The 27,915-nt window shown below is 38.6% G+C and overlaps 4 protein-coding genes across 6 annotated transcripts; 2 read left to right on the top strand and 2 right to left on the bottom strand.

The window, feature by feature from the left end:
- Positions 1-193: 193 nt before the first annotated feature.
- On the top strand, positions 194-10,158 carry LOC9327891 (mediator of RNA polymerase II transcription subunit 13). 2 transcript variants are annotated; one of them, XM_021010819.1, is made up of 23 exons: positions 194-468; positions 560-633; positions 726-865; positions 946-1,032; positions 1,187-1,274; positions 1,344-1,421; positions 1,680-1,757; positions 1,843-1,922; positions 2,365-2,443; positions 2,553-2,873; positions 3,115-3,174; positions 3,394-3,628; positions 3,759-3,807; positions 3,888-4,033; positions 4,289-5,638; positions 5,909-6,086; positions 6,243-6,360; positions 6,561-6,648; positions 6,763-6,841; positions 6,983-7,278; positions 7,381-8,470; positions 8,617-8,982; positions 9,106-10,158. In XM_021010819.1, exons 1-23 carry the CDS (start codon positions 445-447, stop codon positions 9,720-9,722), a joined length of 5,721 nt encoding a protein of 1,906 aa, XP_020866478.1. In that variant the 5' UTR covers positions 194-444; the 3' UTR covers positions 9,723-10,158. The 2 variants fall into 2 exon arrangements, with proteins under 2 accessions (XP_020866478.1, XP_020866479.1); XM_021010820.1 differs by lacking the exons at positions 194-468; positions 560-633; positions 726-865; ... (2 more) ...; positions 1,344-1,421; positions 1,680-1,757 and having other exon boundaries at positions 2,345-2,443.
- A 1,064-nt stretch (positions 10,159-11,222) lies between these two features.
- LOC9327892 (arabinogalactan peptide 21) lies at positions 11,223-11,663 on the bottom strand. Its single transcript, XM_002894454.2, has one exon. The coding sequence runs from the start codon at positions 11,562-11,564 to the stop codon at positions 11,388-11,390; it is 177 nt and encodes a 58-aa protein (XP_002894500.1). The 5' UTR covers positions 11,565-11,663; the 3' UTR covers positions 11,223-11,387.
- A 2,888-nt stretch (positions 11,664-14,551) lies between these two features.
- LOC9330562 lies at positions 14,552-16,442 on the top strand. 2 transcript variants are annotated; one of them, XM_021015054.1, is made up of 6 exons: positions 14,552-14,831; positions 15,012-15,058; positions 15,321-15,567; positions 15,656-15,926; positions 15,999-16,076; positions 16,166-16,442. In XM_021015054.1, the coding sequence occupies exons 3-6, from the start codon at positions 15,350-15,352 to the stop codon at positions 16,214-16,216; spliced, it is 618 nt and encodes a 205-aa protein (XP_020870713.1). In that variant the 5' UTR covers positions 14,552-14,831; positions 15,012-15,058; positions 15,321-15,349; the 3' UTR covers positions 16,217-16,442. The 2 variants fall into 2 exon arrangements, with proteins under 2 accessions (XP_020870713.1, XP_020870714.1); XM_021015055.1 differs by lacking the exon at positions 15,012-15,058 and having other exon boundaries at positions 14,604-14,831.
- Positions 16,443-16,571: 129 nt separating this feature from the next.
- On the bottom strand, positions 16,572-27,898 carry LOC9327893 (calpain-type cysteine protease DEK1). Its single transcript, XM_002894455.2, has 32 exons — positions 27,455-27,898; positions 27,157-27,296; positions 26,754-27,004; positions 26,377-26,559; positions 26,058-26,193; positions 25,593-25,723; positions 25,384-25,498; positions 24,283-25,291; positions 24,023-24,133; positions 23,856-23,914; positions 23,565-23,724; positions 23,208-23,481; positions 22,965-23,115; positions 22,764-22,872; positions 22,512-22,677; positions 22,347-22,417; positions 22,180-22,271; positions 21,895-22,057; positions 21,722-21,793; positions 21,210-21,587; positions 21,021-21,136; positions 20,637-20,934; positions 20,228-20,547; positions 19,729-20,080; positions 19,298-19,615; positions 19,034-19,138; positions 18,792-18,920; positions 18,290-18,670; positions 18,068-18,205; positions 17,586-17,822; positions 17,057-17,499; positions 16,572-16,967 (listed from the first exon to the last, which is right to left on the bottom strand). The coding sequence occupies exons 2-31, from the start codon at positions 27,279-27,281 to the stop codon at positions 17,194-17,196; spliced, it is 6,456 nt and encodes a 2,151-aa protein (XP_002894501.1). The 5' UTR covers positions 27,282-27,296; positions 27,455-27,898; the 3' UTR covers positions 16,572-16,967; positions 17,057-17,193.
- Between the last annotated feature and the right edge of the window lie 17 nt (positions 27,899-27,915).

Raw genomic sequence — 27,915 nt, forward strand, 5'->3', positions numbered from 1 at the left:
AGCATTGGTTGGTTGGTTCATTTGATTGATGCAAGTCATGGGAACTCGAAAGAATAAGATCTTACCAACATTACTTGATATCATGGAAAATTCAAAAACACTTTTATGGTAGGAGAAATTTTTTTTGAAGTGAAAAATAATGATTTGGGCCTGACTAATTGGGCCAGACAAAAAAAGAATTAGTAAGAGCGGAAAAAAAAAAAGAACCCTAACTAAAGAGCGCGTTTGGATCTGGTTTTATGAAACCACGAGAGATTTCGTGTTGAGATGAATTTTTCTATGTATTGAAGATTTTTGATCAAAAGAAACCTCGCAACAACATCAAAGGAGAGAAGATCGAGCTAGAAATTGACAACGTCTTCCAATCCCGAACGCTTCAAGACGATGATTTTGGGATAATTTGTAGAAAAAAAGGATTGAACTTGTTGTATCTATCCCCAAGTTATGTGGACTAATGTTTTCAGAATTGTAAGTCTTCTTCTATCATCTTTTTTTTTCCTAATGTGTGAGTGAGAATTGGTTTTGAGAATTGACTAATTCGTAATACATGATTTTACAGGGTGGTCTACATAATGTTTCTTGGTTTCAGTTACTTCCGAGTGAAACTGAGCTGAATCCTGGTTCTGATAGAAGGTTAAAGCTTTAAGCTTTTTCAATGGGTAGTTTTAGTGTTTACTTAATGAAAGTGTACTAATTAGTCTGGTCACTCTGGAGTTTTTGTTCAGTTCAAGAGCTGAGCAGAATGATGTTGCAACATATCTTGTGCTTTCCTCTCATCTACGGTTGCAGAAGGAAGGGTTTCTTACCACTTGGACCAATTCTTTTGTTGGACCTTGGGATCCATCTCAAGGTTTATATAACCCTGGTAATACTAAATCGCAATCTGGTACTTAAATTTTGTAACTTTATAGTTGTATCTGAAAATCATTCCTTGTTGCTGCTCAGATGAAAAGATTAAGCTTTGGCTTTTTCTACCTGGGCGTCATTCATCAATCACTGATAAAGCTCAGGCTGCTGTGTCAAAGCTTAGAGGTATATTTTCCTTATGATTTATTCATCTTTTTTCGCCTCAATATATTCAAACATATTGTCTCTATACTGATTATGACTGTTTAGTGAACATGCCTGTTGTCTATGCTTATCTTGGTATACATGTCCTTACTTTTCTTTTTTCTCCTATTGAAAGTTGTTGCGTCAGGAATTTGGGTAGCACCTGGGGACTCTGAAGAGATATCAGTTGCCTTTTCACAGTCTTTACGTAATTGCATTGAAAGGTTAGATTTTTATTATCTTCAGACATAATGGATTAGAGTATCATATTAACTTGTTTGATATTGCGACAGAGCATTATCTGGACTTTCCTACATGAGATTTGGAGATGTGTTTTCAAAATTCAGCCCTCAAAGCGAAGAATATTTGAGGTATCTGCAACCTCTTACCATCTAAGCTAGACCATGTGTTATAATCGCTGAGTTTGTTTATTTACCTGTTACCTTTTAGCTAATATATCTTCTTCTTTTTTTCTCTCTGGCTTTTCGATTATATCTCATCACATAGCTTTCATTAAATATGGGTCTGTGAGACCTTAGTTTCCTGCGTGTAATTGTTAAAATCGAAAGAAGTCTATGATTAGGTCTGTGGCTCATCTCCTGGCTAATGCTATGTGGATATTTATGCAGGAGGGGACAGCCTACTGTTGAATTCATCTTTGCTGCTACCGAAGAGGCAGTTTTTGTCCATGTCATTATATCTGCCAAGTCTGTAAAGCTTTTTGTTATACATGTTCCAAGTTATGGTTTAGTGCTTCACATAGAAACTAACTGTACTTTTTTATGCACAAAGGAATGTCCGCACACTTTCAAGTGGCGATGCTGAAAGAATGTTAAGGAGTTCTTTGAAAAACTCCAGTTATAGGCTTCCAGGTTAGTCATGTTTCCATCATCATTTGGAATGATATATTCTCCTACTTGTCTACGATTTTGATGGAACTAGTTCTAGATGTTAGTTGACCTCTTCCTGCTGTGTACTGTTGTAATACTGTATAGATTGAGAGCATGAGACTTTGAACTCAATTTTCAATGCATCCACTCCAAAAAAAGCTAGTGTAGTCTACTGCTACTTTTACCTAATTTCATCGAGCAAAGACTTAGCATCTCATTCTTTTGCATGTCACAAGAGCTTTTCTGTAATGTTTGGGGTTGGCCAAGAGTGGGGATAATAGATTATGCTACATGTAATTCTATAAAGCCAAACTTCTTGAATTGATACCTGAAATGATATCCGCCTTCTACACATGCTTCTTGAAAGATGAGAGCTTTTTATTTGATAGAAACACTTCTCACAGGCTTATGTTATTCCCACCAGTGATTGTTTCTCCTCATGGAATGCGGGGCAGCCTCACTGGATTCTGTCCCAATGACTTTGTCAAGCAAGTCTACTTCAGGTACAATTCATACCTTTGCTTTCCAATGTCCAAGTCAACATTTTTGTGAAGTGCATAGCCGTTAATCTGATGAATCCAATTTCTCAACTAATATTTTTTTCTCACACAGTTCTGGAAACTTAAGGACTTCGAGTGGATATGTTGGTCGTGGGTCCCGTCTGATAAACGGCAATCATTGCTACGTGGAAGTTACACTTGGTTGCTGCCAAAATAAAAATGACAATAAAAATGACAACACAAGTCAAGCTAATTCGAACTTTGCAGTTAACTTGCCCCATAATCAGTGTCCTGAACCTTCAGTTGGGAGTAAAGATCACCGTAAAGGACAACCAGATCTTTTATCAGTTTGTGAAAAAAAGTTCATTTATCCAGCTGAGGCAGTGCTTGTGCCAATCTTACAGTCGGCATTTGCTAAATTTTCTTTGAAAAGGTAAATTGACTTGGTGAGGAGGTTATTTAGAATTCATTGAGTACTTAATGGTAAGATCCAGATTGGCTATACTGAAATTAATTTAGTTTCTGTTGAATTTCATGTATGTATTAAGAAAAATTGACTGTGTGATCATAGTGAAAGGGTTATTAGGAATTGTCTCAGACCCATGTTAAAAAGATGTAATACTTATGATCTTTCCTCAGCTTGGAGCTGATGCAAGGTGAAATCATACTTGCAGATTTTGGCTTCAAAACTGGATAGGCCCGTCACTAGCAGGCTCATCGTTATTTATGCACTGGTGAGTCTTTTTCTTCTATCTCGTCTACATTTAAACCTCAAAAGAAATCCACAAAACAGTGGTCTGGAAATGCCCTAACTGTTCTGAGAAACCGAATGTTTTGTAATCTTCATTATTTGAAGCTCCGTAGGAGTGAGAGCTGTGGCATTTCCGAGTTTTGTTTCAATTATATGCGTAACTGTCCATGATCCCTGAATATGTGAACTTGATTTTATGCAGGGCTGGTGATTTTGACTTCCTTGGAGCGTCTGAAAATAAGAGTGATGGGTTTTATGAAAAGAATGATTACAATAGCAGTGGTAGTAGCCGTAATAGCAGCATTAGTTCAACAAGTAGCGCTTCCAGCGGGAGTGGCTGGAGGATGACGTCAAGAACTGGTGACCTTGACGCTGATGCAGATTCTTTGACGTGTAGGCAATCTGGTCTTACTTCTAATGATGATCGCCCAAAAATGGTATGACTTTTATCTATGGAAAGGGTGGAGTTTGCATGATACTGATGAGGAAACTGAATTGTCGATTGTAGCACTAACATGCTCAATACAATAAATCAACATCATATAAGTAACTTAACATTCTTTGCAGGGTTCCAAGCGACCGCGAACAGGGATGGCAGAGTCATTCGGTCAAGTAGGTACTGTCACTGATGCACCTATTCAAGAAGCATACAAGTCAGGATTCGTTTCCACTAAAACTAATAAGCTGGTGTTCCAGGCATTGAAAATGATCAAGTTGGTTGGGATTGGGATGCTGACGATGATGATGATGACAGAGAAGTTGGCATGGATATAAAGGCCCTTCTTTCAGAGTTTGGAGACTTTGGTGACTTCTTTGAGAACGATGCTTTGCCTTTCGGGGAGGTAATTCTCGTCTTCTGGATGTTACCTATCATAATATTAATCAAGAAACTTTTATCTGCATTCCATATACTGGTGATTGATATGTAGGTCCTGCATAAGCTCAGATATCTAGACTGTTTCTCAGAGATGTTTGGGAGGAAGGGTCGTCTGCTTCCCTTTCCCCATTCCTGCCATGCCTCTTATTGTGTTTCGGTCATATTGCCTTTGGTGTCAATTCTTATATAATATAACACCTTATGTATTATGTTTGTGTAGCCACCGGGAACTGCAGAGTCGCATGCGCTCATTTTCCCTCCAGATTCTGCTGATGTAGGTTCCAGTCCAGTGGATATGATGGATGTATCAGACCAAATCGTTTTGCCTGTCGGGTTTTCCTCTTTTGAGAGCTTTAATCCTGTTCCCCCTATCATTGATGAGTGCCTTATTAAAAGTCAAGAAGTTCTCAACAGCAGTATCACTTCAGTTCCTTCATATCAAATGTCGATCTCTTCCACTAGTGAGTTCGATCATTTAATGAAAGCAGAGGCGATGATGACCTTCGCTCCTGAGTATGGAGCTGTAGAAGCACCTATGAGCGAGATTTCCTCGACGTATTTCAAAAGCCCATATCTTCCCAAATCTCATAAAGTGGAGAGTTCAAATTCAAGAACGAGTAATTATGTTTATGGAGCCACACCACCTACCACTGATTCTGATGGAGCGGGCAATAAGATTTTGTTTGGATCAAAATCATGCATTGGTAACAATGATGGCAGAACTTTGTTTCATTCGAGGGAGCATTACACTCAAGTAGAGGGTAGAAAGGACCAACATGATAAGCTACCTACTGTTATCAGTGACAACAATAGTACAAAGGAGGGTGTCTCTCATTCAAAACACTCAAAACATAGTGCTGCGAATGCTGTTAAGGTCGTGCAGGGGAAAAAGACTGATGGTATATCTGCTGTTGTTAGAACCTTATTATCTTCGAAGACCTTGCTGGCAACAGACGTGGGAAACGTTATGTTCCAAGCTTTCATGTGTAGGATGCGGCACACTTCTTCAAAGCACAGTTCACCTGTTAGTCTGACTAGGCTTAGCGGAAACTTTTTCCTGAACCAGCTGCCAAATGAGCCTAGTACTCTGACAGACAACATATCTGCAAGGAACGAGATATATAAGAAAGATATACCTACCAGAATAGCTGGAGATTTTGACGGAGGAATGTTGGATAGCCACATGAGTGCACCAGTTGGTGTATGGCGGACTGTTTCAGTCCCAAAAACAGCAAAACCTGCTAGTTCGCCAAATATTGAAGCAGGGTCATCCTTGCCCCATAGTTCATTTAGCGAAGACAGCTTACTTTCTTATGGTCAAAGGCAACCTCTGCATGAGCTCCTAGATGGAATATCGCTACTTGTACAGCAAGCTACCTCTTTTGTTGATTTAGCTCTGGATTCAGATTGTGGAGATGGACCTTATGGCTGGCTTGCATTGGAAGAGTTATGGAGACGGGAATTGTCGTGTGGACCCTCTGCTGGCCATGCAGGTTGTGGGGGAACTTTGGCTTCCTGCCATTCTCTGGACATTGCTGGTGTCAAGCTAGTTGATCCACTCTCTACTGAGGTAAGCTTTGAAAATGGTGTCAGATGCATGGAAATGAGGCTATCCAATGTCTTTGACATTCTTAATTGTTAGTTTGGGCTAGAAATATTAAGTGGTCACAGATTTGCCGTATAAAAGTTTGAGCTTTGACCAAAAAAAAAAAAAAAATGTTTGAACTTGTTGATATTTCTCTTGCTACTACGTCTTTTCTTTTCTGGTCGACTGTAGGTTATACACAATGATACATTCTGTCAGTTTAAACTTGATTATGGAGCTTTCTTTTTATTCCAGGTTTTCCCTTCGTCTGTCATTACTCTACTGCAATCTGACATCAAAACAGCTCTGAAATCTGCATTTGGTCAGTCAGATGGTCCATTATCTGTGACAGATTGGTGCAAGGGCCGAAATCAATCGGGGGATGGAGGATCTATTTCTGAGGGATCTACTGCTGAGTCAGCCCTGAGTGAAGGTAGATCGCTTATTCTGATTATTTCTCAGTCTCACGCTTGCTTTTCATCTCCTTGAACTCTACTGTTTCCACTGTGGTTTTAATTGATATCTTAGAGTGAATGGTGTCAAAATCTCTGATGGTGCTATTATTAATAATATCTTGGCAAACAAGCAGTGTCAAATGCAATAGATGGTGGGAAAGGAGAGGAGACGGCTCAGAGCCTAGACATATACAGTTCAGAATTACTCCGACCGACACTGTTTGTTCTTCCATCACCTGCTATACTTGTCGGGTATGTATAGAGATGTCTGTCTGTTATATTAGCTGTCTTCCTTAAAAAAAGAATTTGGTCTTGATCAAGATGCCCTTGTGGTCGGGTTATTTCATGAAGTATTCATGATTTGCTTTTTAGGATATCTTAGAATTTGATTACAGGCTGTATTGCTGGAGATTTAGAGCTCTCGTTATGTATGCATCTTTTTCCTGTGACAGGTACCAAGATGACTGGCTTAAGATATCTACAAACTCCTTGCCACATTGGGAAAAGGCCCCGTTTGAGCCATATGCTCTGCCAAAAAGTGTGAGTTTTTAGGATATTTTTTTGAGAGATATGCTTTTGTCTTCCTGCAAATTAGGCCTAGTGATAATCTTCTTCATTAAGATAACTGATGTTGTTCTTTGCTACCTTTCGCAGATTAACTATACTGTTGTATGCCCGGATATTGATCCTTTAACTTGTGCTGCTGCTGATTTCTTCCAGCAACTTGGAACTGGTGAGTCAACGAGTTTATCTATTGTGAAAGAGGTTATGCTCAAACATGATAGGAACTGGTTTCTGTTAAAAAATGTTTCTAGTGGAACAAAGTTCTGATATTGTCTCATCATTTTCTTCTAATGTACCTTTTGTTGCATAGTGTATGAAACGTGCAGGCTGGGAACCCATTTGCCACAGAGCCTGGGAAATCAAATGGATACGGACGCTGGAAGATTATCCTCATCTGGATTTGTTCTGCTTGATTGCCCTCAATCAATGAAGATTGAAAGCAATAACACATCGCTTCTGGGATCTCTCAGCGATTATTTTCTATCATTGTCAAATGGGTGGAATGTGAATAGCTATCTGAAGTCTTTATCAAAAGCGCTGAAAGGTCTAAAGCTTGGATCTTCCCTTTACACAAACCAGAAAGAAGGATCAGGAAGTCCTTGTATGGTAAGTATGAGTTAGAAAATACATATGTTAAGTGAGATAAGTATTTATATGACTTCTACCAAGTGTAGCTGTTGTTACTTGTTGACTCGACTTTTCTTATAGGTAGTGTACATAGTGTGTCCATTTCCTGATCCTTCAGCAGTTTTAAGGACGATCGTCGAATCGTCTATAGCACTTGGATCAGTAATACAGTCAGATAGAGAGAGGAGATCAATACTCAACAGTCAGGTTGCAAGGGCGTTTGGTAGTTCTACTGCTGTTGACGAAGCATCAATATCTCACATTCCAGTGCTTTCAGGGTTTAGTGTCCCCAAATTAGTTCTACAAGTGGTGTCGGTTGATTCTATTTTCCGGATAACAAGTCCAAGCTTTAATGAGCTGGTCATTCTCAAGGATACTGCTTTTTCTGTATACAATAAAGCTCGGAGAATTTCACGAGGAATGCCTAATGATGCAATTTTCTCATCATCTTTATCAAGCAGATCCTCTTCAGCGTTGACATCGATGAGCTCTATTTCAGGAATCTGGAAAGACTGCGGTGGTTCTCGAATGACAGGTTCTACACATCCAAGAGATGGTGACATTGATGTTAGCTTGAGAACGAGTGGTTGGGATACCTCTACTTCCTGGCAAATACCAAGATCTGGAGGACTAAGTTGCGACCCAAGCAGAAATGGAGATTTTTACCTTAATGATGAAATTTTCTATTTATTTGAACCACTTTTCATTCTTTCCGAGCCTGGTTCTGTGGAGCGTGGTGTTTCACCTACTTTCGGCAGCTTGGGTTCTGAGTCTTCCAAGCCAATACCCGAGGATGGTGGCAGAGGTTCTGGACCTGGCATGAATTCAATGGAAGGTATAACATCGGGATCAAGCTCCCAGGGGGATGCATCCCAGCTTGAAGGAAAGGCTATTCCAAGTTTACATTGCTGCTACGGTTGGACAGAGGACTGGAGATGGCTTGTAAGCATCTGGACGGATGCCAGGGGTGAATTGCTTGACACACATATCTTTCCCTTTGGTGGAATTAGCAGTAGACAGGATACAAAAGGGCTGCAGTGTCTTTTTGTTCAAGTTCTGCAGCAGGGATGTCAAATACTACAGGCGTGTTCCTCCCCTGACAATGGATCTTTCAAACCCAGGGATTTTGTCATTACACGCATTGGGAATTTCTTCGAGCTTGAATACCAAGGTAAATTAGCTTATTTTACCCTTAGATTCTGTTCTTAATCTGATATTTCATCTCGCTCTTATTCAATTGCGCTTGGGAATATAATTCTCTAGTATTGCATGGTACATAACCCTGCTATTGTTGTCTGCTTGCGACTGATATAACAGAGTGGCAAAAGGCTATTTACTCAGCTGGAGGTCCTGAGATTAAAAAGTGGCCTATTCAACTGCGACGTTCTGCGCCTTCTGGCATAGCCACCAACAGCAACGGATCTTCCTTGCAACAGCAGGATCTGAGTCTGATTCAAGAGAGAGCCTCATCAACTAGCACACTCTACAGCTCTCATTCAAAACCATCCACCTTTGTGAAAGGCAGTATTGGGCAATCTGCTGGAAGAAAGCAGATAATGGGTGGGCAAACCATATCTGGTACTCCAAGAGGATTGTTTCAGTGGGTTCACAGCATCAGTTTTGCTTCTGTTTCACTTGATCACTCCCTACATTTTGTTCTTCCAGCTGAGTTGGTGTCTGCTGGTCAGTTTTCTTATTTGTTTTCTTTTGTTCCCCGCATTTCGCTCATATGTGTGATCAATTATAAATTTTCATAAGATATGGAGCAAGACACTGACTTGCATGGTTATATGCACAATTATGCAGGAGGTGGCCAGAATAGTACTGGTATGAGTTCTGTTAACTACATTGAAGGTTTCACTCCTGTCAAGTCTCTTGGGTCTACCGCTTTCTCTTACATGATGATACCATCACCCAACATGCGCTTTCTTCACCCAAGTCCTCTTCAGCTTCCTACATGTTTAACTGCCGAGTCACCTCCACTTGCTCACCTCCTTCAGAGCAAAGGCTGTGCAATCCCCTTGTCTACTGGATTTGTTGTTTCAAAAGCTGTGCCTTCCATGAGAAAAGACTCAAGAATAAACATGAAAGAAGAATGGCCATCAGTTCTTTCTGTAAGTCTCATAGACTATTATGGTGGTTATGACAATGCTCATGACAGAATTCTTCAGGGAATCATGAAGCAGGGAGGAGGGACCAAAGAAACTAGAGATTTTGAGGTTGAAAGCCATCTTATCCTTGAGTCAATTGCGGCAGAACTCCATGCTCTATCATGGATGACTGTTAGTCCAGCATATCTGGACAGGCGGACGGCATTGCCGTTTCACTGTGATATGGTTCTGAGATTGAGACGTCTGCTTCACTTTGCAGACAAAGAACTAAGACAGGAGTTTAAAACAATGCAAAAGAATGCAGATCACTAAAGTTCTCTATCAGAAGATTAGACCAATCTTTCTGCAAACTTCATCCTGCACCTCCGGAGTAGTCTTGTCATATTTAAGGCGCGTAGGTATCTCGGGTTATTTCACCAGTGATATATATGTTACAACGAAGTAGGAAGAAATGGTGTAGATGTAGTAGATGTAGTCGAGGTTTTGATTTGGTGCTTATGAAATCTGTAAAAATTAGCATTTAAGGCTTGCTCTACTGGTTCTGATTCACTTAGGTGCATAGGTTAGTTTCTTTATAACCCTTGTATTTGTAATTCAACATTATTTATCATCCCACTGTAAATTTAGCAAGATAATTCATATGGGTTTCTCAGGGCTGACTTATGTTCTTGTAAAATTCTGGTACCTTAAGCTGAACATCATGTTTCTCTCTTGATCAGTCATATAATGGATCCTGACTGTTGTATGAGTTGTGCAGCTGAAAATTCTGACAATAGAGTCAGATTTTCAGAGTCTCTCTTTGTCTGCCCCGGGACCATCTTGATGCTATCTGTTAGCTTACAGATTGCAACTTCCTAAGGTGTTGCCCCCGTTTCTCATCTGGTAAGCTACTTAACTTATCTCTAGATTTTGCTATAACAGAACTGGTATAATCAGTGTCTTTATCCATTGAACTTGTGATTTTCAGGACACATAAGAAGAAATGGAGAGCAAGTAAATGGACGATAAAAGCAGCGGCCATTTACAAAGGCGTATTCTCTCTCTTTCTCTCTTTCCAGGCGAAGCAGGAGCACTTAAATGCTATGGTATGGTCCCATTCTTACTGCCAGCCACTTTCTTCTATGCATCACATGGCTTAAACAGATTCTCTGTCTAAATCGTCCCACGTACCCAATCTTACCCTTAAGTTTATTCTATTATATATAAAAGACAAAGTAAGGTTTGGTTAGATGAGATAAAGTATTGGAAGCTTATTGGATGGGTGGTTTGGTATGAAAAGTTGCCTATGAATGTTTTTACACTTATGTCTTGTTATTGGAACTTGCTCACAATCAAATGCTTTGTATTTAGGATTAACCTTATAGGTATTGGCACTCATATTTGTGATTTAGATTATGTTTTAGCCCTAAAGTCAACAGCATTGATCAGTTTGCACAAGAGAATGTTTATTCTGGTTTCTATCTCGAGTTACATATATGATTATTGCAATTTTATGTGATGTCATTTATTGTGGGGATATCTTTTCTGAGGTGAGTCACATACTCACATGGGAACTTATGTTGCCTCAAGGCACCATAACGACATCATGATAATCATGATGACGATGTCACATCATAGTTGCCCCCACACAACCATCTAAATACAGCTCATCACGTCATTGATTCCATCGACCCTTAAGACAAAGTATTATCATCTCTTATTGATCCTTGTGTCAACCCAAATCCCTGAAATCTGATATTCTTGTAACTTCCAAGACAGGTTATGTAGTGCCTTTTAATGGATTACGATAACAAGGGCCATAAGCACACCAAGTGTTAAAAATAAACGATCTCATAAACTGTCTGATGAATTGATGATACACATAGATACATAGAGAAACGGATGGTTACATTAGGAATGCAACATTCTAAACAATAGAATCAAATCACACAAACTCATTAACAAATACAATTAAATAATAGAGAATAAAAAGAATGATCAAAAGATGAAACCAGATGCCAAAGCAACAACAGATGCAAACAATGCTGGTACAAACATAGCAGCATCAGAAGTTGGGCTTGGAGCTGGAGCTTCCACGGTGGCAGCTGCCGCAGCTGAAAAAGCCACCGCAACAACCATAACAAACATCATCATCTTCATCTTCATTGCCTCCATTACTTCTCCTTTGATGTCTTGAAATAAGAATTTTTTTAAGAGAAAGATTTTGTTATTCTTGTTTGGATTTGTGTGTGTTGTGATGATAATAGTTGTGGGGATGGTATTGTCTATTTATACAACAATTGTATGACATTTTACAGCTGGCAAATTGGCTGTCTCTTGGCCCAAACCACATTCTTCTTTTTCTCAACCACTGTCCTTTTTTTCTTTCCAACCTCACAAAAATATTTAATAATATTTTTTACTAATTTTTTCTTTTGATTGTAATAAATTTTGTATTTGTGTCTTTACATGAGTTGTTCAAAGGATAAGAAGTTACATCTACCTTTGTTAGTGTATTTAAAAAGGTTGTATTCTCCTTATTTTAAGATTAGCTATTACTTAGTGCTATTAATAACCAAACTCTAGATGAGATTTAGATGAGCCAAGTAATAAAGTTAGTTTTTTCTTATATTTGGAGATTAGCTTTTACAAGTAAAGAATAACCAAACTCTACATAAAAGGGATTATTGTTGATTTTGCCATTTTTTATAGAAATCTTTTGAAATTGCCATTTTTAATAAAATCTTACGGATATGCCATTTTTTAATATTTAAAAATGTACGTATTTCGGTTTTTTTTGGTAAAAATACGTAGTTTATACAAAATACTAAACCCTAAGAACAACCACAACCGACTAAACCCAAACATAACGAATAAAACGCATGTTAAATCATATTTTCGTAGCCTGAAAAAGGACAAAATCCATAAACTATTCAAAAAAGGGCAAAATCCACAAATGCCATCCAAAAAAATGGCAAATCCATAATTGATTCCTACATAAAATTTACAAAAGCAAAGTACAATAAAACTTCTATAAATTAATAAATTATTTCCAGTCTTGGGTTAATTTTTATCAATTAATACTTTTATAAATTAATAAAATATCTTAGTCACAACATTATTAATATATAGAGGTTTTACTTAGTTTGCAAGCAAATTTGCTAAGCGTTAATTCAATAAACGTATTTTTTATTAATTAAACAATAAACATATTATATACATAACTATTTTCATCAAAACTATATTTTAGAATACTCCTTTCCTTTTATCTAAATTTTTTTTAAGAGACAATCATTTTCTGATTGCATTAAAGGGTCAATTAGCGGTTTTAGTGTTTCCTTGAAATTAGTGATGTTAATACCAACATTCACACCAAACTATGAAAATGACCAACTACCCCAATTACAAAAGAAAAGAATTAGTATATCAGTTGAATACTTTTAAAAGTCGTATACAAAAAAATCAAACTGACCAAAGAAGAAGATAACAAAATAAAATAGCTGGAAAAGCTTACAAATACCAAACATACAATGATGCATAATCATATGCTGATATGCATGAGGCTGGACTGCTTTTGTAGACCCTAACAACATAACATACGAAGTCTTTGTTTGTTACTCTTGTTTTCGAATTTTGAAGTTAAAATGAGTAATCCACTCTCTTTTATTTTGATTTTTTTCATAAGTACTATTCACTAACTATATTTAATTATCCTTCCGGTTTCGTGTTTTTAAGGAATTAGAACTAACCGTTTGAGTTTTAAATCACAAAGGCCGCAACGAGATTTGAAAATAAAAGTGTAAACTTTTCCGACCAAAGCATAATAATGAGTTCCAAGTTGGAACTTTAAAATCTAGTGGACCGTTGGTGAGATTCAAATCTAGTTACTTTTGTTCAAAAATATGTTTTGAAAACTCAGTTTGCCTCCTTTTTATTGCTTATTATGAAGTTATAGACAAACACATATAAACCTTTTTTAAGAATAAATTATTGTAAGATAAATAAATGTGACTGACCAGAAAAGAGAACAACACATAGCCGTTTGGAATTTCAGAAATATATGCATAGAGCCACGATTACATTTTTTTTTTTTTTTTGGTTTTAATGTGAAGAGAGCCACAATTACATTTAAGAACTTTAACAACAAAAATACATTTAAGAAAAAAGTTGTTATATATGTACTGGTGACTACTGGACTAATGCAGTTGTCTTTTACAATACGATATACATAAATATAATATAGACTTGTACATATTTAAGTTTCAAGTTCTTTATTATCTCTCTCAGGTTAAAAGTATTGTTTTTCTATTTATTTAGAAAGAAAAAAAAGAAGAACTACGATACTTTTACTCTATGCTAGGCTTAAGAGTGATTGAAATCTAGACACGATTTACAGATGTCTGCAGTTATGTGTGAAGGGTATACTGTCAGTTTCAGATCAAATATTTGAAACTCATTGGGCTTGATTGCAAGCTAGCACTCCCAATGTCTATATATTCATATTTGAAAAGAGAAGATTACATTTATTATAAAAATAAATATATCAAAAATAGAGATAATAATCCAAGAAAAATATGTTTTCTTTTTCTTTCTCGAATATATAAAATATTACGTTGTTATTCGAGGGATTGAAGAAAAAAATAAAAATAAAGCTATAACTATATAAATGATGAAATTGGAAAATTTAAAAAATTCTGTGAAAAGCCTCACTACCAAAGCCCAGCCCTATATAAGCCCAAGTTTGGATATAAGTTTTTGAAAAGGGTTTAAATCTAATCACACACGCAGCTCTCGAGCGTGATATTCACCGCCCTGTAAAAGCCAAAGGCGATTTTGGTTAGATCTGTGAAATCAGATGTCATTGGCGCGTGGGACAAAATCTTTTTAGTGTCTTCTTAACGCAAAATCTTATTTTGGATCTTCTCGCCAGACATATGGCATGGTGTTTATTATCCGCTGAAACCGTACTAACGTGTACTCGACAAAATAATACACGTGTCATAATATGATTTGTTGATATCCCATAACGAGTTCTCTTTATCAAAAACACAACAGGCTTAGGCTTTTTAACTTCTAGAAGCCCATCTCACCGTCCATTTCGTATCTGACGGTTGTTATCAATCACATTATTTTTCTCATTATTAAATTAAAATGAGCAACAAAAAAAAAAAAAAAAAAAAGGTGAGCGTCGCAGTAAAGACCGCAGTTTATATTTCTTTTGTGTGTGTGTGTTTAAAGAAGATAGATAAACAGTGTTTCGATCTTCTGGTCTCATCGAGATATTAAAAAAATCCAGAAAACAAATCCTGAATTATTATTTTGTGGAGTTTGAATCTCTCTATCTTTCGAGAGAAACAACTTTTTTTTTTTTTTTTCCTCACCATTTTACCTAATAATTCATCCAAGTTTCTTCTGTCTTTGGTTTCATCAAGTTTCACTCTTGTAAGTGTTTATACTCTTGTTTCTGTATTTATTTGACTGTCGAGGTATATACAATGGTGTGTTTGTGTTCTATGTAAATATTGAAGAATCGATTCTGCAGTAAACACTATCTGATTTATAGATTTTAGTCTCTTTTTCTGGTTTTTTTTTATACTGTTTTTGGATATTGCTGCTTTGTAGGGTGATTCTGGAAGCTAAGTCGCTGAGTTTAAGTTGCAGATCTTGAGGTTAGTGAGTCTTGTTTCAACCAATTAGTTCTGATTTGTCTTTTTTTGTTTTGTTATCTGTGGTTTATTTCAATTAGTTGTTAGAAATCAGAAACTTGTATGATTGTAAACAGGATTGTAAACAGAATTTTTTTCCCCTTTTGTGTGCATTTAATCTATAAAAAAAGCAAGAACTTTCTTAGTGATTGTTCTAGATTTGTTTGGTCTATTTCTGGAAGAGTTTTCAATGTCTGAGTTTATGTTTCTTTGTTGGTTTTGTAAGGTTAAGAGAGAGAGGATTAGTGTTGTGTAATGGAGGAAGTAAAGGGACAAAGAGGGAGTGGAACCACAGAGGCAGATTTTGTGTTGCAATGGGGAGAAAGAAAAAGAGTTAGATGTATGAAAGTTAAGAAAGATCAAAGCCTTACAAATGGCAAATCAACTGATTGCTTGACTAAACGTAAACTCATTTCGCGTGCTGTCTCTTCTGAGAGAGGCTCGCCTTCTCGACATCTTAACCGTCCTAACAAGTAAGTTCGATTAGGGACAAAAGGGATGAAATGGTTTGTTTGTGAGTGTTTTTTTATGTAAAACATTGTTATGTTTATGTGGTGATAGGATCACAGATTCTCTAGTCAATGTACGGAGATCGTTTGTGGCGTCGCCTGAGAAGGAAGATAGGTATTACACAACTAGGGGTTCGATGGGTATAGATGAGAGTGGAAAAATTATTAAGGAACCTGTGAAAGAAACCAAGAAGCATGTGTGGCCAAAGTTGTTTATAACTTTGTCAAATAAAGAGAAGGAAGAAGATTTCTTGGCTATGAAAGGTTGCAAGCTTCCTCAAAGACCTAAGAAACGAGCCAAATTGGTTCAGAAGACATTGCTTGTGAGTCTCTTTGAAAACTTACCATTTGTATTCTTCATAACCACTTTTATCTCATGATTATGTATAATGCAGCTGGTGAGTCCAGGAGCTTGGTTATCAGATCTGTGCAAAGAGAGATATGAAGTAAGAGAGAAGAAGACTTCAAAGAAGGTATAAGATTTTTCTCTTTCTCGTTTCTTTGTGGATGTTAGTGTTTATGTACTAGCAAAGAGGTGTGATACATTCATATTTTCATGTAGAGACCAAGAGGATTGAAGGCAATGGGGAGCATGGAAAGCGACTCGGAGTGAAGAACCATCGAAGAAAAAGAACTTAAAAGAAATATTCAAGATTTTGGTGAGGGGCAGAAAGGATGTATTTCGCTTTTTCATTACATTTTGAGATGCCTCTCTTCATTTCTACAGGTTAAAAATGAGGCACTTGTATTTTTGATGATGTTTTGCTTTCAAAGCTAATCTATCTTCTTAATCTGTCTCTTTTCTCACATTTTGCTTGTTTTACTTGTTGATCTGCACATAGACAAATCGTGTACACAACAACGATTCATGATGAGTTCTAGAATCTCCATTTAGACATGGATGAGCGAGTGTAATGAGAACTCCAAACCCAGATTAAGAGATAGAGAAACAGTGAAAGAGAACGAGAGAGGTAGAGAGTGCTTATATATTAGAGTGGAAACGAAATCTGCACACAGATTAGTGTCTGGATATTACAACACACCAACCAAAACTGCAGCTACCACTACCGAGTACCAAACATTTACCTAACAAGTCACAAGTCTCCTATTTCTCTCCTTGTTTATGAAGTAGTTATTCTACATTTAATAAATCTGTACTTGTCGCAATACCTACAAATGTACATTTGATGCATGTCTCAAGATTGAGATGGAATGCCGGTTAGCCATGCCTGAAAAGCGCTTTCTCCAGTGCAAGTTATCCTCTCAGCAGTTAGCTTCGTGGTTCAAATCAGGACAATAAATAAAACATTTCATCCCGAGACTTCAAAGATTCACCAGATGATGGCCAGCTATCAGATCAGACGCTGTTAAGGAGAGAGTTAAGTACGAATGAGGAATAGTGAGTGGGAGGATCAGAAAAAAGCAATCCTTGCAGAAAGTTCAAGAAATTTACCTTCTCTAATGTTGCTGATCGTGGGCAAACAAAGTCTTAACATTGAGACATAAGCCGTCTGGTTCCATAAACAACACAAGCACTTGGATGATTTCATGGCATGCCGGTTGATGTGAGACCATCTGACTATACGGGCACTACAAAGCTTCAAGAACAATGGATGCTTTTGTAAAGACTGAAAGGACAAAAGGTGCTTCTTCCCCAGGGTGTATAGTGGTTGGGACAATAGTATAACCCTTAGGATCAGGGTCAAGAACCATTTCGCATGATATCTCCCGGGAATTCACATAGTCTGTTCCACCAACAGATTCATGAAGAAATATGTTGTAAGCAGCACGACGTCCACGAGTTTTAAGAATCCTCATTCCGATATAGAACAACTGTGAATCATGGCTTGATTGGTAGTTACGAAATCCAGGAGTTGTTCTTGAGAAACCTACGCCCTGTAAGTAACATTGGGAGAATGAGCTGAGGATAGTTACATAAGAATTATATATAGAAAAAGTTTCCATCAAGAAATAGCACGTGCCTGAGTTAAGGTGATGAACACATGAATTGGCAAAGATGCATCAGAACCAGTTGCCCTCAGCCTGAATTGTGGATTTTGATGCCATGAGCTATAATCTTGGCAGCCACCGGCACTATACCCTCGCCATTGGCCATGTACAGAGTAGCGCATCTCACGGGGGTAAACCCGACAAACATATATTGATCTGAAATGAATCTGGAAATCTTGCCAGGACATCCAGAATATACCTTCTTTTGACTGTTTAACAGAATGCACAGGATCAGTACGCAATATACTTTACTTGAACAAACCATAGCATAATTACATATATTTACACGCAACTATGTGTTTGTGAGCACTATGTTTTGTCCATGTATGTCCCCTTGTTAACAGTAAAGCAAAATCTTTTACCAGTTTCTGAAGCTAGGCCCCCTAATCAGGCTAAAAGAATTCAAGGAACAAAAGAAATGAGCCGTAGAGAAGTGAAGGGCAAGAGAAACTACCTGTGGAATATGCTTCAGCTTGTGCTTCATCCTATCAGTCCACTCTGGGGATGTGTCTGACCAGGGACCATTCCACTCAACTTCATTAGCCCATGGATTTCGGATCTGAACAAGTCTGTGCCCATCGACCTCTCTCACCTGAAGAAAGACAGTAAGTAAATATGTTAAATTGTGTTCTCCTACTCAGTATATCACAAATGCAACCAAAGTACCAGGGAATACCTGTAAGACGGAGTAAGCATGCCCTTGCACAATGCCACTGGAAGATACATGAACATCAGATCCTGATGGACTTCCAGCACCAAGTAAGAACCCTTCTTGTTTAAAGCGTAACAATTGAGACCATAATCTGCCACTTGCAAGATCAATTTGTGCTTGAGCACTCCGCAAGTCAATCTCCTCACCAGCTCCTCCAGTTAGGTCAACAAGAGCATCCTGAACCAGTCCCCCCTCCAGTGCCTCATAAGAACCATGGAGCTTGGCATATGCTTTCTCCACTATGGAGACCCAGAGTTCATTGAGCTTTTTGCTAGTAGCAAAAGCTGGTTTACCAGGTGATTCACATGGTATCCAGTCATCGATCACAACAGGAACCCACTCACCCTGCAAGGGGAAAGCAATCAAACTTGAAACCTCTGATTGTACATAAATCATAGAAGAACCTGCACGAATCTACAATCAAGAGAACAAAGCAGTGCCGTGAAAGAATGTTTGAGACAGGAACCTGAATACAAAAACGAACAGTGTAGATCCCTTCCTCGTTGTATTCAGGAGTAATGATCACTTCAGATATTCGTGAAACCTCTGTCAAAACTGCAACGGCGCTTAAGAACCAACAATCCCCCAAACGCCCCTATAGAACAAGTTAACCCAATCGCAAGAATAAATCTCTGGGATCATTTTGAATGACATGCATACAAGACAGTCACGAAAAAGTAAATGAACAGAAAAAGTAATTGATCAAACCTGGCAAACATCTGAAGGATTTGCATCCCCGGAGAACAGGCAGGGACGGGAATCACTACCGTTCTCTTTTACAATGGAGTCAGGTCTCATCCATTCAGAAACAACCTGAAATTATGACACTTAAAAGGTTAGAGTGCCCATCAAGTTGTTAACTTTACTTGATCTATGTGAAGGCAGATTTTGTGTCCAGATATATAATCACTTAAAGGAGTGAGGATATTTAACTAAAAACAGAAGAAAGGAGAAAAATTTAACAATCCATACCTGCAATTTTGAAGGGGGATTTTGTGTATCCACAAATAAAGAGCGATCATTTGGAGGAAATTCCTGGTCAGTAAATTGCTTATCACCTCGTGCAGAGAGAGCTTCTTTGACAGCCAACTCAACTGAACGCATTCTTTGATTCATATCTTCTTGTGTCTCCATCCTGGGTTTCCTGTGTCTCCTAGCAAAGGAATCGACACTCATTACAAAATCCCGACCTGATCTTCTTTTCCTCCCACTGGAAAATTGTCCATCCCAATCTACGTCATCCCTATCATAGAGATCAACATCGGCAGGATCACTATCCCAACCATCAACCTGGTAAAAAGAGAAAAAGGAATCAACAAAAATTAGTATGGGTTTTAACATTATACCTCCACAAACATCGGACTGAAAAAAATATGTCAACATTCAACAGAAGGAAAACATACTCTAGGGGGTGAATCCGTCCACTGCCAATTGTCATCAGACAAATCAATCATGTCTAAGTCAGCCATGCCAATCACCGCATGCAAAGAAGCGGCCTCGTCTTCACTTAAACATTTCCCCCAAAGGAAAACATCCATAATATGCATCTTTGATTCGACTCCATCACTATCTGATCTCCCGAATGCATCAACATCTATAGGTGGCCTAACACCTAACCAAACTTCAGCTCCTTGTTCCCAAATGGCACTACCAATACTTAGGGGTAACCCAGTCTGGTAGCCATCAAACCCACCATCTACGTAACAAGTAGCTTCCCCCGCATCAGCATCAATTGTGATTGTCACTGTATGCCACCTGTGATTGAAACCACAAATATAAATATGACAGAAATCCATGATAAAATCAGAAACTTTCGCCAAACCAGATCATGAGAAATATGAATCACAAAAATCCTCTAAATAAATTCTGCAATATGGAAACTGCTGGGAAAAAGAGTTAGACCTTCCATCAGTTATGCTGGTTGCACCAATATACCACTCTCTAGCCACGGTTGTCTGCCTCTCACCTTTTGTTATCAACCTAAGCCCAACTTGGCCAGCCTCAATTCCTTGCTCAGAACCAGCAACCAGAATCTCCCAACAGACTTTCTTTTGAAATTCAGTGCCAAAAAGGCATACAGGTCCAGACTCGGATTGGATCATTGCTGTAACGGAAATGCTAATCTTCTGACTTTGACAGACACTTGAGTCCATTTGGCCGCAATGTTTACCACTTATCATAGGTTCATCATCAAGAACACAAACTGCCCCAGATATTCCAGTCTAGTAATAACTTTTCTTAGTTAATTCTCCAGCAATCGGAATCATAAGAAAGTACACTTGCAATATATAAAAATAAGTTTAGTTCTAACCTGTTGTGCGCGACGTTCTAGTTGAGCAGTGCGTATCCTACGTGCAATACCCGAGACTCTCTCTCTTGCAAAGGAATCCTCAAGGACAGAATCACCCCCAACAGCACGTATTGCAGCTGCCATGGCTGCTGCCTCCCTGCTACCAGCATTAGGAATAGATGGAATAAGGGAAGCTTCAATTTCCTTCCATTTGCGTTCTTCCTTCTCCAAAAGAGCTTTCCTTCTTTCTTTGCCTCTCCCTTCTTCTTCACGTCTCTGCATAAGGCTTTCCTCTTCCATCTCTTTCTCTCTCAGATAACTAAAGTTTACAACACAAAAGAAAATGATAGGCAACAATGTAAGTGTTCAGCTTCATCAAACCACATAATTATAAGAAATTTGTACCTCTCTTGAATAATTTCAAATTGTCTTCTATCCTCTGGCTTCCATTTACTGATTTTTCTGGCACTTAAGTCCGAGAACCCAATGCTATCTAAGAAAAGCCGCAACCGTACCTCATCCTACAACATCGTGATAATCCCGTCTTAGACATACATAGAGAAGAATATATGAAAATTTAGAATCAGGATTCACCTGAACTCTCTCCGCCTTAGCTGTCAAACCTAACAATAGTAGTAAATAACCACCAAACTTGTCCCACATATACACCCATTCTGTATCAATTGCCTCTTCCAGCGCCAAAACTCTTGCATGGGCACACATGTCTCTTCTGTAATCTACATTTGTAGGTGGTTCATGACGGAATCCTTTCCTGCATTGCATTTTGTAGAAGATTGATCCAGCAACTCTTTCTTCGTTCCTGAGACGATCCCTTAATTTCATGACATCATCTCTAGGAAGCACAAAATTCCCTGCTTTATCACGCATTGCAGAGGGGTCCCCAACCAGAAGAGCTGCAGAGCTGGCGGACCTTTGGGGAGCTGAATACGTGCCGGATAGAGCATTTCTTGTCTGTAATTAATAAGTTGCAAAGGCGGAATAAATCATACATCCCATGGAGCTCCATATTACGTGAATGTGTTGAAATAAGGCCAATAATAGAATATCAATATAATTTTCAAGAGACACATCAGAGTGTAACTTACTTTCGTGGCAGATCGAGAGATAGCTTGCACTATAGTATCCTTGCTAAGAAAACGTACAGCAACCTCCATCATCTGAAGACCATCAGAAGGAATTAGCGAAGTGATTCAAATGAATCACTAACCAATAATCTTTATTTTAAGGAACAAATAAATCAAACGACAAGAAAACTAACCTCAAGAGTCAAACACGGGCGAGAAACAGCAAACCCAAAGGCTACTACAAGGGTGATAGCTGATACAGCAGCACCAGCGAACGGAGGATATATTATCAGACTAGCAACAACACCCCAGCCTTCTGTTGCCAAAGCAATTCCATACAGGACAAGAAATGCAGCACTGGAGAAATCCCAATGCAATCAATACAAAAGCATATGAGAGTAGATCAGCATAATCCTTTATGGTCATTATTTCAGATCAGCAGATGCAATACTGTTAGGGGTACTCAAGTGGCTACATACCTGACATTCTTTCCACAATCAGCATGAGCATCGTAGACATATACTGGTAGTACCCTTGGAGAATATACCACAATTGGTGGGGATAGAAGAACCTAAAAGAAAAAAAAAATAGTAAATACTCCGGCTGAATACAGAAACAGAAAAAGCCACAGTTCTGTTGAACTCACAGCTAATGCTCTTCCAGCCAAAAGAGACAGGAATGTAAAATAACCAACAGATGCTCCAGCAAATGCTTTATCTGCAAACAAAAAACACATGTATGAAATTGCTGTATCACTAGAGTAGGTCTCACCTCTACGAAGAGTCTAAAATAAGATATGAGCAATCCTCACCTTGATGCCATCCGAGAAGGAATGCGGCCAAGCCCAAAAGAAGGGCAAGAAAGCAGACAAAGGATGTCTGTTTCCTGGTCAAATAGAAATTGTTTGACGCCCAAAGATGGATTACACCAATTGCTACCACCATAATGAAAAGAACTAAGAGAAAAGACACGCCTATCTGTTATTATTGAAACACAACGCTGCATCAGATGGAGAAAATTCAGCCAAAAACTTTGAGAATTGTGTAAGCAACTTTGCACTTACCGTCCATGGTTTGACTGCAATAACAGCTGCTATCGCACCAAAAAGAAGAAGAAGACCTATTGAAAAAAAAACATATACACCTCGAGATAATATCCAACAATCGTCCTTCCTGTAAAGAACAACCACAAAACATTAAAAAAGACGATCTCATTGAAACTGAGAGTAAGATTTAATAGGCAATGTGAAAAAACAGTCATTCACCATTTAACCATCCCACAGCATAGTGAAAGCAGCGCCGGAATGCATGCAAGTGGAAGCAAGGCCGCAAGGAAATCACCCTTTGTGGGCAACTGATCATCTCTAGATTTCACAACTTCCAAATATGATGTTCCACAAAATGCCACGAGAACAACTAGAAAGTAGACGGAAAGGCATATAAGGATTACTTAGAGAAGGAAACAAATCGCAACCAAATGTGAGCAAACTAACAGAAACACAAATTACCTGAGAATATCATGAGACAGACAGCAGAAGAGTGGGAAAACCTATAAGTTGCAAACCATGAAACTATTGGCAGAATGGCGGTAACTACTAAAGCAATTCCAGATGACATTGCCCAACCAAGGTATACAGAAGATGTATATGGTGACGTGACGTTGTTTTCTCTGGCACTAAACAGCTTATACTTTAAATCATCCAAAGGTTTAGCAGATATAATTGCGCCAAGAGCAATTACAGATCCCGCAAACAACACAACACAAATCCAAAGAATAAACCCCTAAAATGGAAAGAAAGTTTAGTTAGAGATATTTAATTGACAAAGAGAGATACTTGCAACTAGGTCAGGGAAAATACACATACCTTTATCCTGGGAGATCGTAAATCTCTTGCCTGGTCACCACATGATAACTGTGGTACCCAAAATTGGTACCCATTATGCATCCATATGGGAACAGCAATAGACAGGCATGCTGCCATGAGGGGCACAGTCAAGGATATTCCCAGAAGTACTGACGATTTACTGCAAAATTGAAGCATGCATGATGTTTGTAGTGAGAACATAAAAATGTGACCATGTGAGAAAAGTTGGTAGCAGTCCAATGAATGACATAATCCTGTGACCATTGTGCGAAAAGTTGGCAGTAGTCATACCTCAAGAACGAGAGTGACAATCCAACTGAAGTGCTCAGAAGCCAGGCAACAAAGCCATACTGAAAACAAAGAAACATAACATAATTTAGAACAATTAAAACATCACACGGTATCTGCATTGTCCACAAGTACTAACGAACATACTAAACCAAAGAGACGAGCCATACCTTGCGAGATTTTGATGTCAAGGCCATTTCCTCAACTTGAAGAGACCGAAGAAAAGCCATTATTGAACAGACAACAGGTGACAATAGCAGCACAGAGAAACCAAATTCGAACTACAATTATATAACAAGTGAGTTAGCAAAGGTACAAATAACCTTCATTTAAATTACAAGGATCAATTTGAGTAAATTGGCAGTAATTTGCAGCCAAAACAAGACCCAAAAAATTTCCACAGAGACAAGAATCAGAGGGTGGAACTCACCTGTTGATGACTAGAATTTATAATCGTGATGGTCTTCGGGCGAAAAATGGCCACAATGATTGTTTCAAGGATAAAGACAAGACTAAAGAGGCCCCATGCTCTCTCTGGTGTGCCCGCTACATGGTGCAGAAGAAGTCTAGACAACTTAAGCCACTTCTCTAGTCCACGGAGTCTCAATTCTTCGGATAAAGAAATCTGATTTGGCAAAGTATTGTCAACACTGTTTGAGTCAATGATTGTAATATCAGTATTGTCGCGGTGATCTCTATCTGCATCCAAACTACTCCTCTGAAGTAGTGCCAATATAGTTGGATCCAAGTTTTTTTCCTTCAGCATTACAGCAAAGTTAGGGTCCAACCCCTTGTCTTGCAGCAAACTAGTGAGTTCAAGATCACCTTCTTTTGCTTTCTTTTTAAGTATCGAGGCTATCCTAGGATCGTTTAACTGGTCCTGGAAAGCAAGAGCCAAATTCAAATCCAAAAGCTGCTGGTTTGCAGAATTCGATGTGCTAGACTCGTAACCTTGGCTATCTAGACCACTGCTAGAGCAAACAACAAGAGTGTTATTCTGATCAGAAACTTTATCCAGAAAATAAGACGTTCCTGCTTCGGGCTCTTGGACCACAGAACGACATGAACTACTACGTAAACCTAAGCTTGGTCTTCCACTTTCTACGCTTTTGTCACTATTGATTCCCTCCTGAGAGCTGCCTGTTCGAGTTAGATTGTCAGCCGTGCAAGATTCTGCGGTACGATTAGCTTCATTAGTACAACCAGCATGGCCAACATCGATACTACTACTTCTTTTCATACTTGAGCCACAACCATCTGAAGAACTTGAAGAACTATTCTGCTCCTTTCTCCGAAAACCTTCTCTCAAGCGGATCACTGTGCTCTGTAAGGCATCTCTTCTTGCAGCTGATGGGTCTGTTATTGATAGATGCCGGGAAACAGCAGCACCTGATAGAACTGATGCTACGAAAATGTAACTAATACAATGCCCTAGGTACCTGCAACAACAGAAAGGATAATAACTTACATGCCATGAAGGGGACAAATTTGATCTATAGATAAGTAACAAGCTTTTAGCACAGAAACAAACCAGTAGTGTATGCCAAAACATATTAGGAAAAGACGAGATGTGCCAGCAACAAAAAGTGCCAGAACACGATTTTGAAGAAGCTTAAACCCATACAAGCATGCCCCAATATTCCAGTCTACAAGAAAATATTAAGCATGAAGATGAGTTGAGGAATAATCAAATAGCCTGCTTCTGCTCCAAATATATGTAAATTATTTGTATCTTTTTACCAAGAACAATAACTGCAGCTGATGTAATTCCTCCAAGCCAACGTGATTCCCTAGCTGTGAGGCCATATAGGACTGAGTAGGCAAGGAGAACTACGAGTGAGCCCAGGTAGAGGAGGCCAAGATGTGAAGCCCTACAAATATGCAAGAAAAAAAAATGTTTGTAAATTATCTTCAAGGGACAATACAGGTAGGCAAAAATTGCAGCTGATTGATAAAAAATATGAATGAGAGAACATTTCGGCGCTCAGTAATAAACAAATCATAACACCATCCACACCACCTCTATTGGGAAAAAAAAGCTAGAGAGAAACGGCAAAATTACTAGCCCTGAATCCTGTTCAGATTTAGGTTGGTTCCAAATATTCAATAGTTTGTTGATTGCAAAATTCAGGAACAATCATTAAATAAGGGGCCTGCAATGCCAAAAATTAATGAATTTTTAGGTAGAGAGCAACAAGAACTTACCTGCTGGTTTGCCGGGGATATAATTCATTGGGATCAGGAGGTTCTGGCAAACAAGCCACAGGACCCACTTCTATACAATCTGAATAAGCAAATTTATATGCCTTCCTTACATATTCATCCACATCTAACCCATTTCCTGCGGTGAACAATTTCAACAATTTAGATCGAGGTTGGAAGTCAAAACATATACATGTTAATCGACATGGAAGATTTTCTTTGAGCTATTACAAAGAATTGAATAGAATGATAAAGTTGAAAACACCGCAATTGCATGTTGATTAAGGACTGCGAAGCCATGTAAGGATTGGGTAAACTTTACCATTAAAGACCATGCGGCAGATAAACAGCATGTTAATTGCCAACGCGATTGCTGATACACCGAAAAAGAAACCAGAAGGAGAATATTGCTGAGATGCATGCGCACCAGCCGTAACATAGACAGCACAAAGTTCATACGCACAGAGTAAGGCAACACCAAGAAGGAGAAGTAAAGCGACAGCTCCTGTTTGGTCAAAGGAGAATGTAAGAAAGAAGTTCAAGAACATTCACAATAAGTATTGATGAGTCACGTATGTTCTGCTTTTTTCCCATTCCTACATCAGATACTTCATACACTACCACTATGTGCCACAACTATTATCAATCATCAGAAGAATGTTGCGAAACTAAGTCAAAAAGAGTTGATTATAAACATACTTGAGCTTTGCCACTGGGTCCTCCACCAAAGCATGATTGAGTAGAATGCCAGTAAAAGGGCTGTTCCAGCCATTATTACCGCAAGCCCAATGATATCTCGATCCAATATCGAAATCAACCAGGAACCCCATCCTATCAAGATTGCAATAGGGGATACTACCACAATCCAAGCAAAAAGAGATAGAACACCACATAGTGCATCAAGCTGAGGACCTTGCAATACTTTTGGCCATTTTCTAGCAAAGATCCAGCTGCAAAAATAGAACACATTCCAAAATCATTCACACAACTATGGTTCTATGTCAAAAAACTACTCATGTAAAGCAACTCTATCAAGCGCCATCTATGAAAAAACAACACATAGAGCTGCCAAAACATATGATTATGGATGGAACTTATTTACCTATAGAGCCGCCATGGCCGCCAATTAACAGCCCAAAGTATCCAAAACGAACCCAAACCGAAAACCGTGAAAAGGGTACCCGAAATTACACAAGCAAGTAAGACTCCTCGCTCATCCCCTTCCATAGCTTCTTCTCCCACCTACAAAGGCATGCAACTCAGAAATCAAAATTCCAACACAGGGAAGCTAAAACCCCAAGCTTGCGCACAAATCATCAAATCCGCAGCTTAAATTCAACCAAGAACACAAAAACCAAACCTCAATTTCGCAAAACGCAGCTTAAATATAGAAACCTTACCTACTTGACCGAAATGAGCTTACTGTGCAGTGGCATCGAAGCAGAAGGGATCGCTTAAAAATCGAAACTTTAGCAGCCCTCAAGCAAAATGAGACATCTTGGGTACAGATTTGGTTCACTAGGGTTTTAAAATCAGAGGAATCAAGCAGTAAAGTAAGAGAAAGCAAGAAACCTAAGCTAGGGCTCACACTCTTAAGAGCTTGTGAAACACAAATTAGCTTCCTTTTAGGGTTTTTTCTTGCTTCTGCTTTCTGTAAAATGTTGAAACTTTTTGAATAAATCTCAGAGAATTTTGTTTCTCAGGTTTTGGGAAATGGATAGAGAGAGAGAAAGAAGGTAAGATTAAAACCCTACCCTTCGAATGTGTGAACCCGTAACTAAAAAAAAAGCTACTACCTTTTTTCTCACTCTCTCTCTTCCTCAAAGAGACGCCGTATTGTAGAGAGAGAAAAAAGTTTTTG

This window comes from Arabidopsis lyrata, assembly GCF_000004255.2.
Source record: "Arabidopsis lyrata subsp. lyrata unplaced genomic scaffold ARALYscaffold_1, whole genome shotgun sequence".
NCBI classification, from domain to species: domain Eukaryota; kingdom Viridiplantae; phylum Streptophyta; class Magnoliopsida; order Brassicales; family Brassicaceae; genus Arabidopsis; species Arabidopsis lyrata.

Excerpts from the sequence above, each read along its gene's own strand:
- LOC9327891 (XM_021010819.1), top strand. The coding sequence starts at position 445 with ATGTGGACTAATGTTTTCAGAATT. Across the intron at positions 1,758-1,842 it reads CATGTCATTATATCTGCCAA|GAATGTCCGCACACTTTCAA; the intron begins GTCTGTAAAGCT and ends TTATGCACAAAG. Across the intron at positions 2,874-3,114 it reads GCTAAATTTTCTTTGAAAAG|ATTTTGGCTTCAAAACTGGA; the intron begins GTAAATTGACTT and ends TCATACTTGCAG.
- LOC9327892 (XM_002894454.2), bottom strand. The coding sequence starts at position 11,564 with ATGGAGGCAATGAAGATGAAGATGATGATGTTTGTTATGGTTGTTGCG.
- LOC9330562 (XM_021015054.1), top strand. The coding sequence starts at position 15,350 with ATGGAGGAAGTAAAGGGACAAAGAGGGAGTGGAACCACAGAGGCAGAT. Across the intron at positions 15,568-15,655 it reads CATCTTAACCGTCCTAACAA|GATCACAGATTCTCTAGTCA; the intron begins GTAAGTTCGATT and ends ATGTGGTGATAG. Across the intron at positions 16,077-16,165 it reads AGAAGAAGACTTCAAAGAAG|AGACCAAGAGGATTGAAGGC; the intron begins GTATAAGATTTT and ends ATTTTCATGTAG.
- LOC9327893 (XM_002894455.2), bottom strand. The coding sequence starts at position 27,281 with ATGGAAGGGGATGAGCGAGGAGTCTTACTTGCTTGTGTAATTTCGGGT. Across the intron at positions 26,194-26,376 it reads CTGCCGCATGGTCTTTAATG|GAAATGGGTTAGATGTGGAT; the intron begins GTAAAGTTTACC and ends TGTTCACCGCAG. Across the intron at positions 22,678-22,763 it reads TTGCAGTCAAACCATGGACG|ATAGGCGTGTCTTTTCTCTT; the intron begins GTAAGTGCAAAG and ends CAATAATAACAG.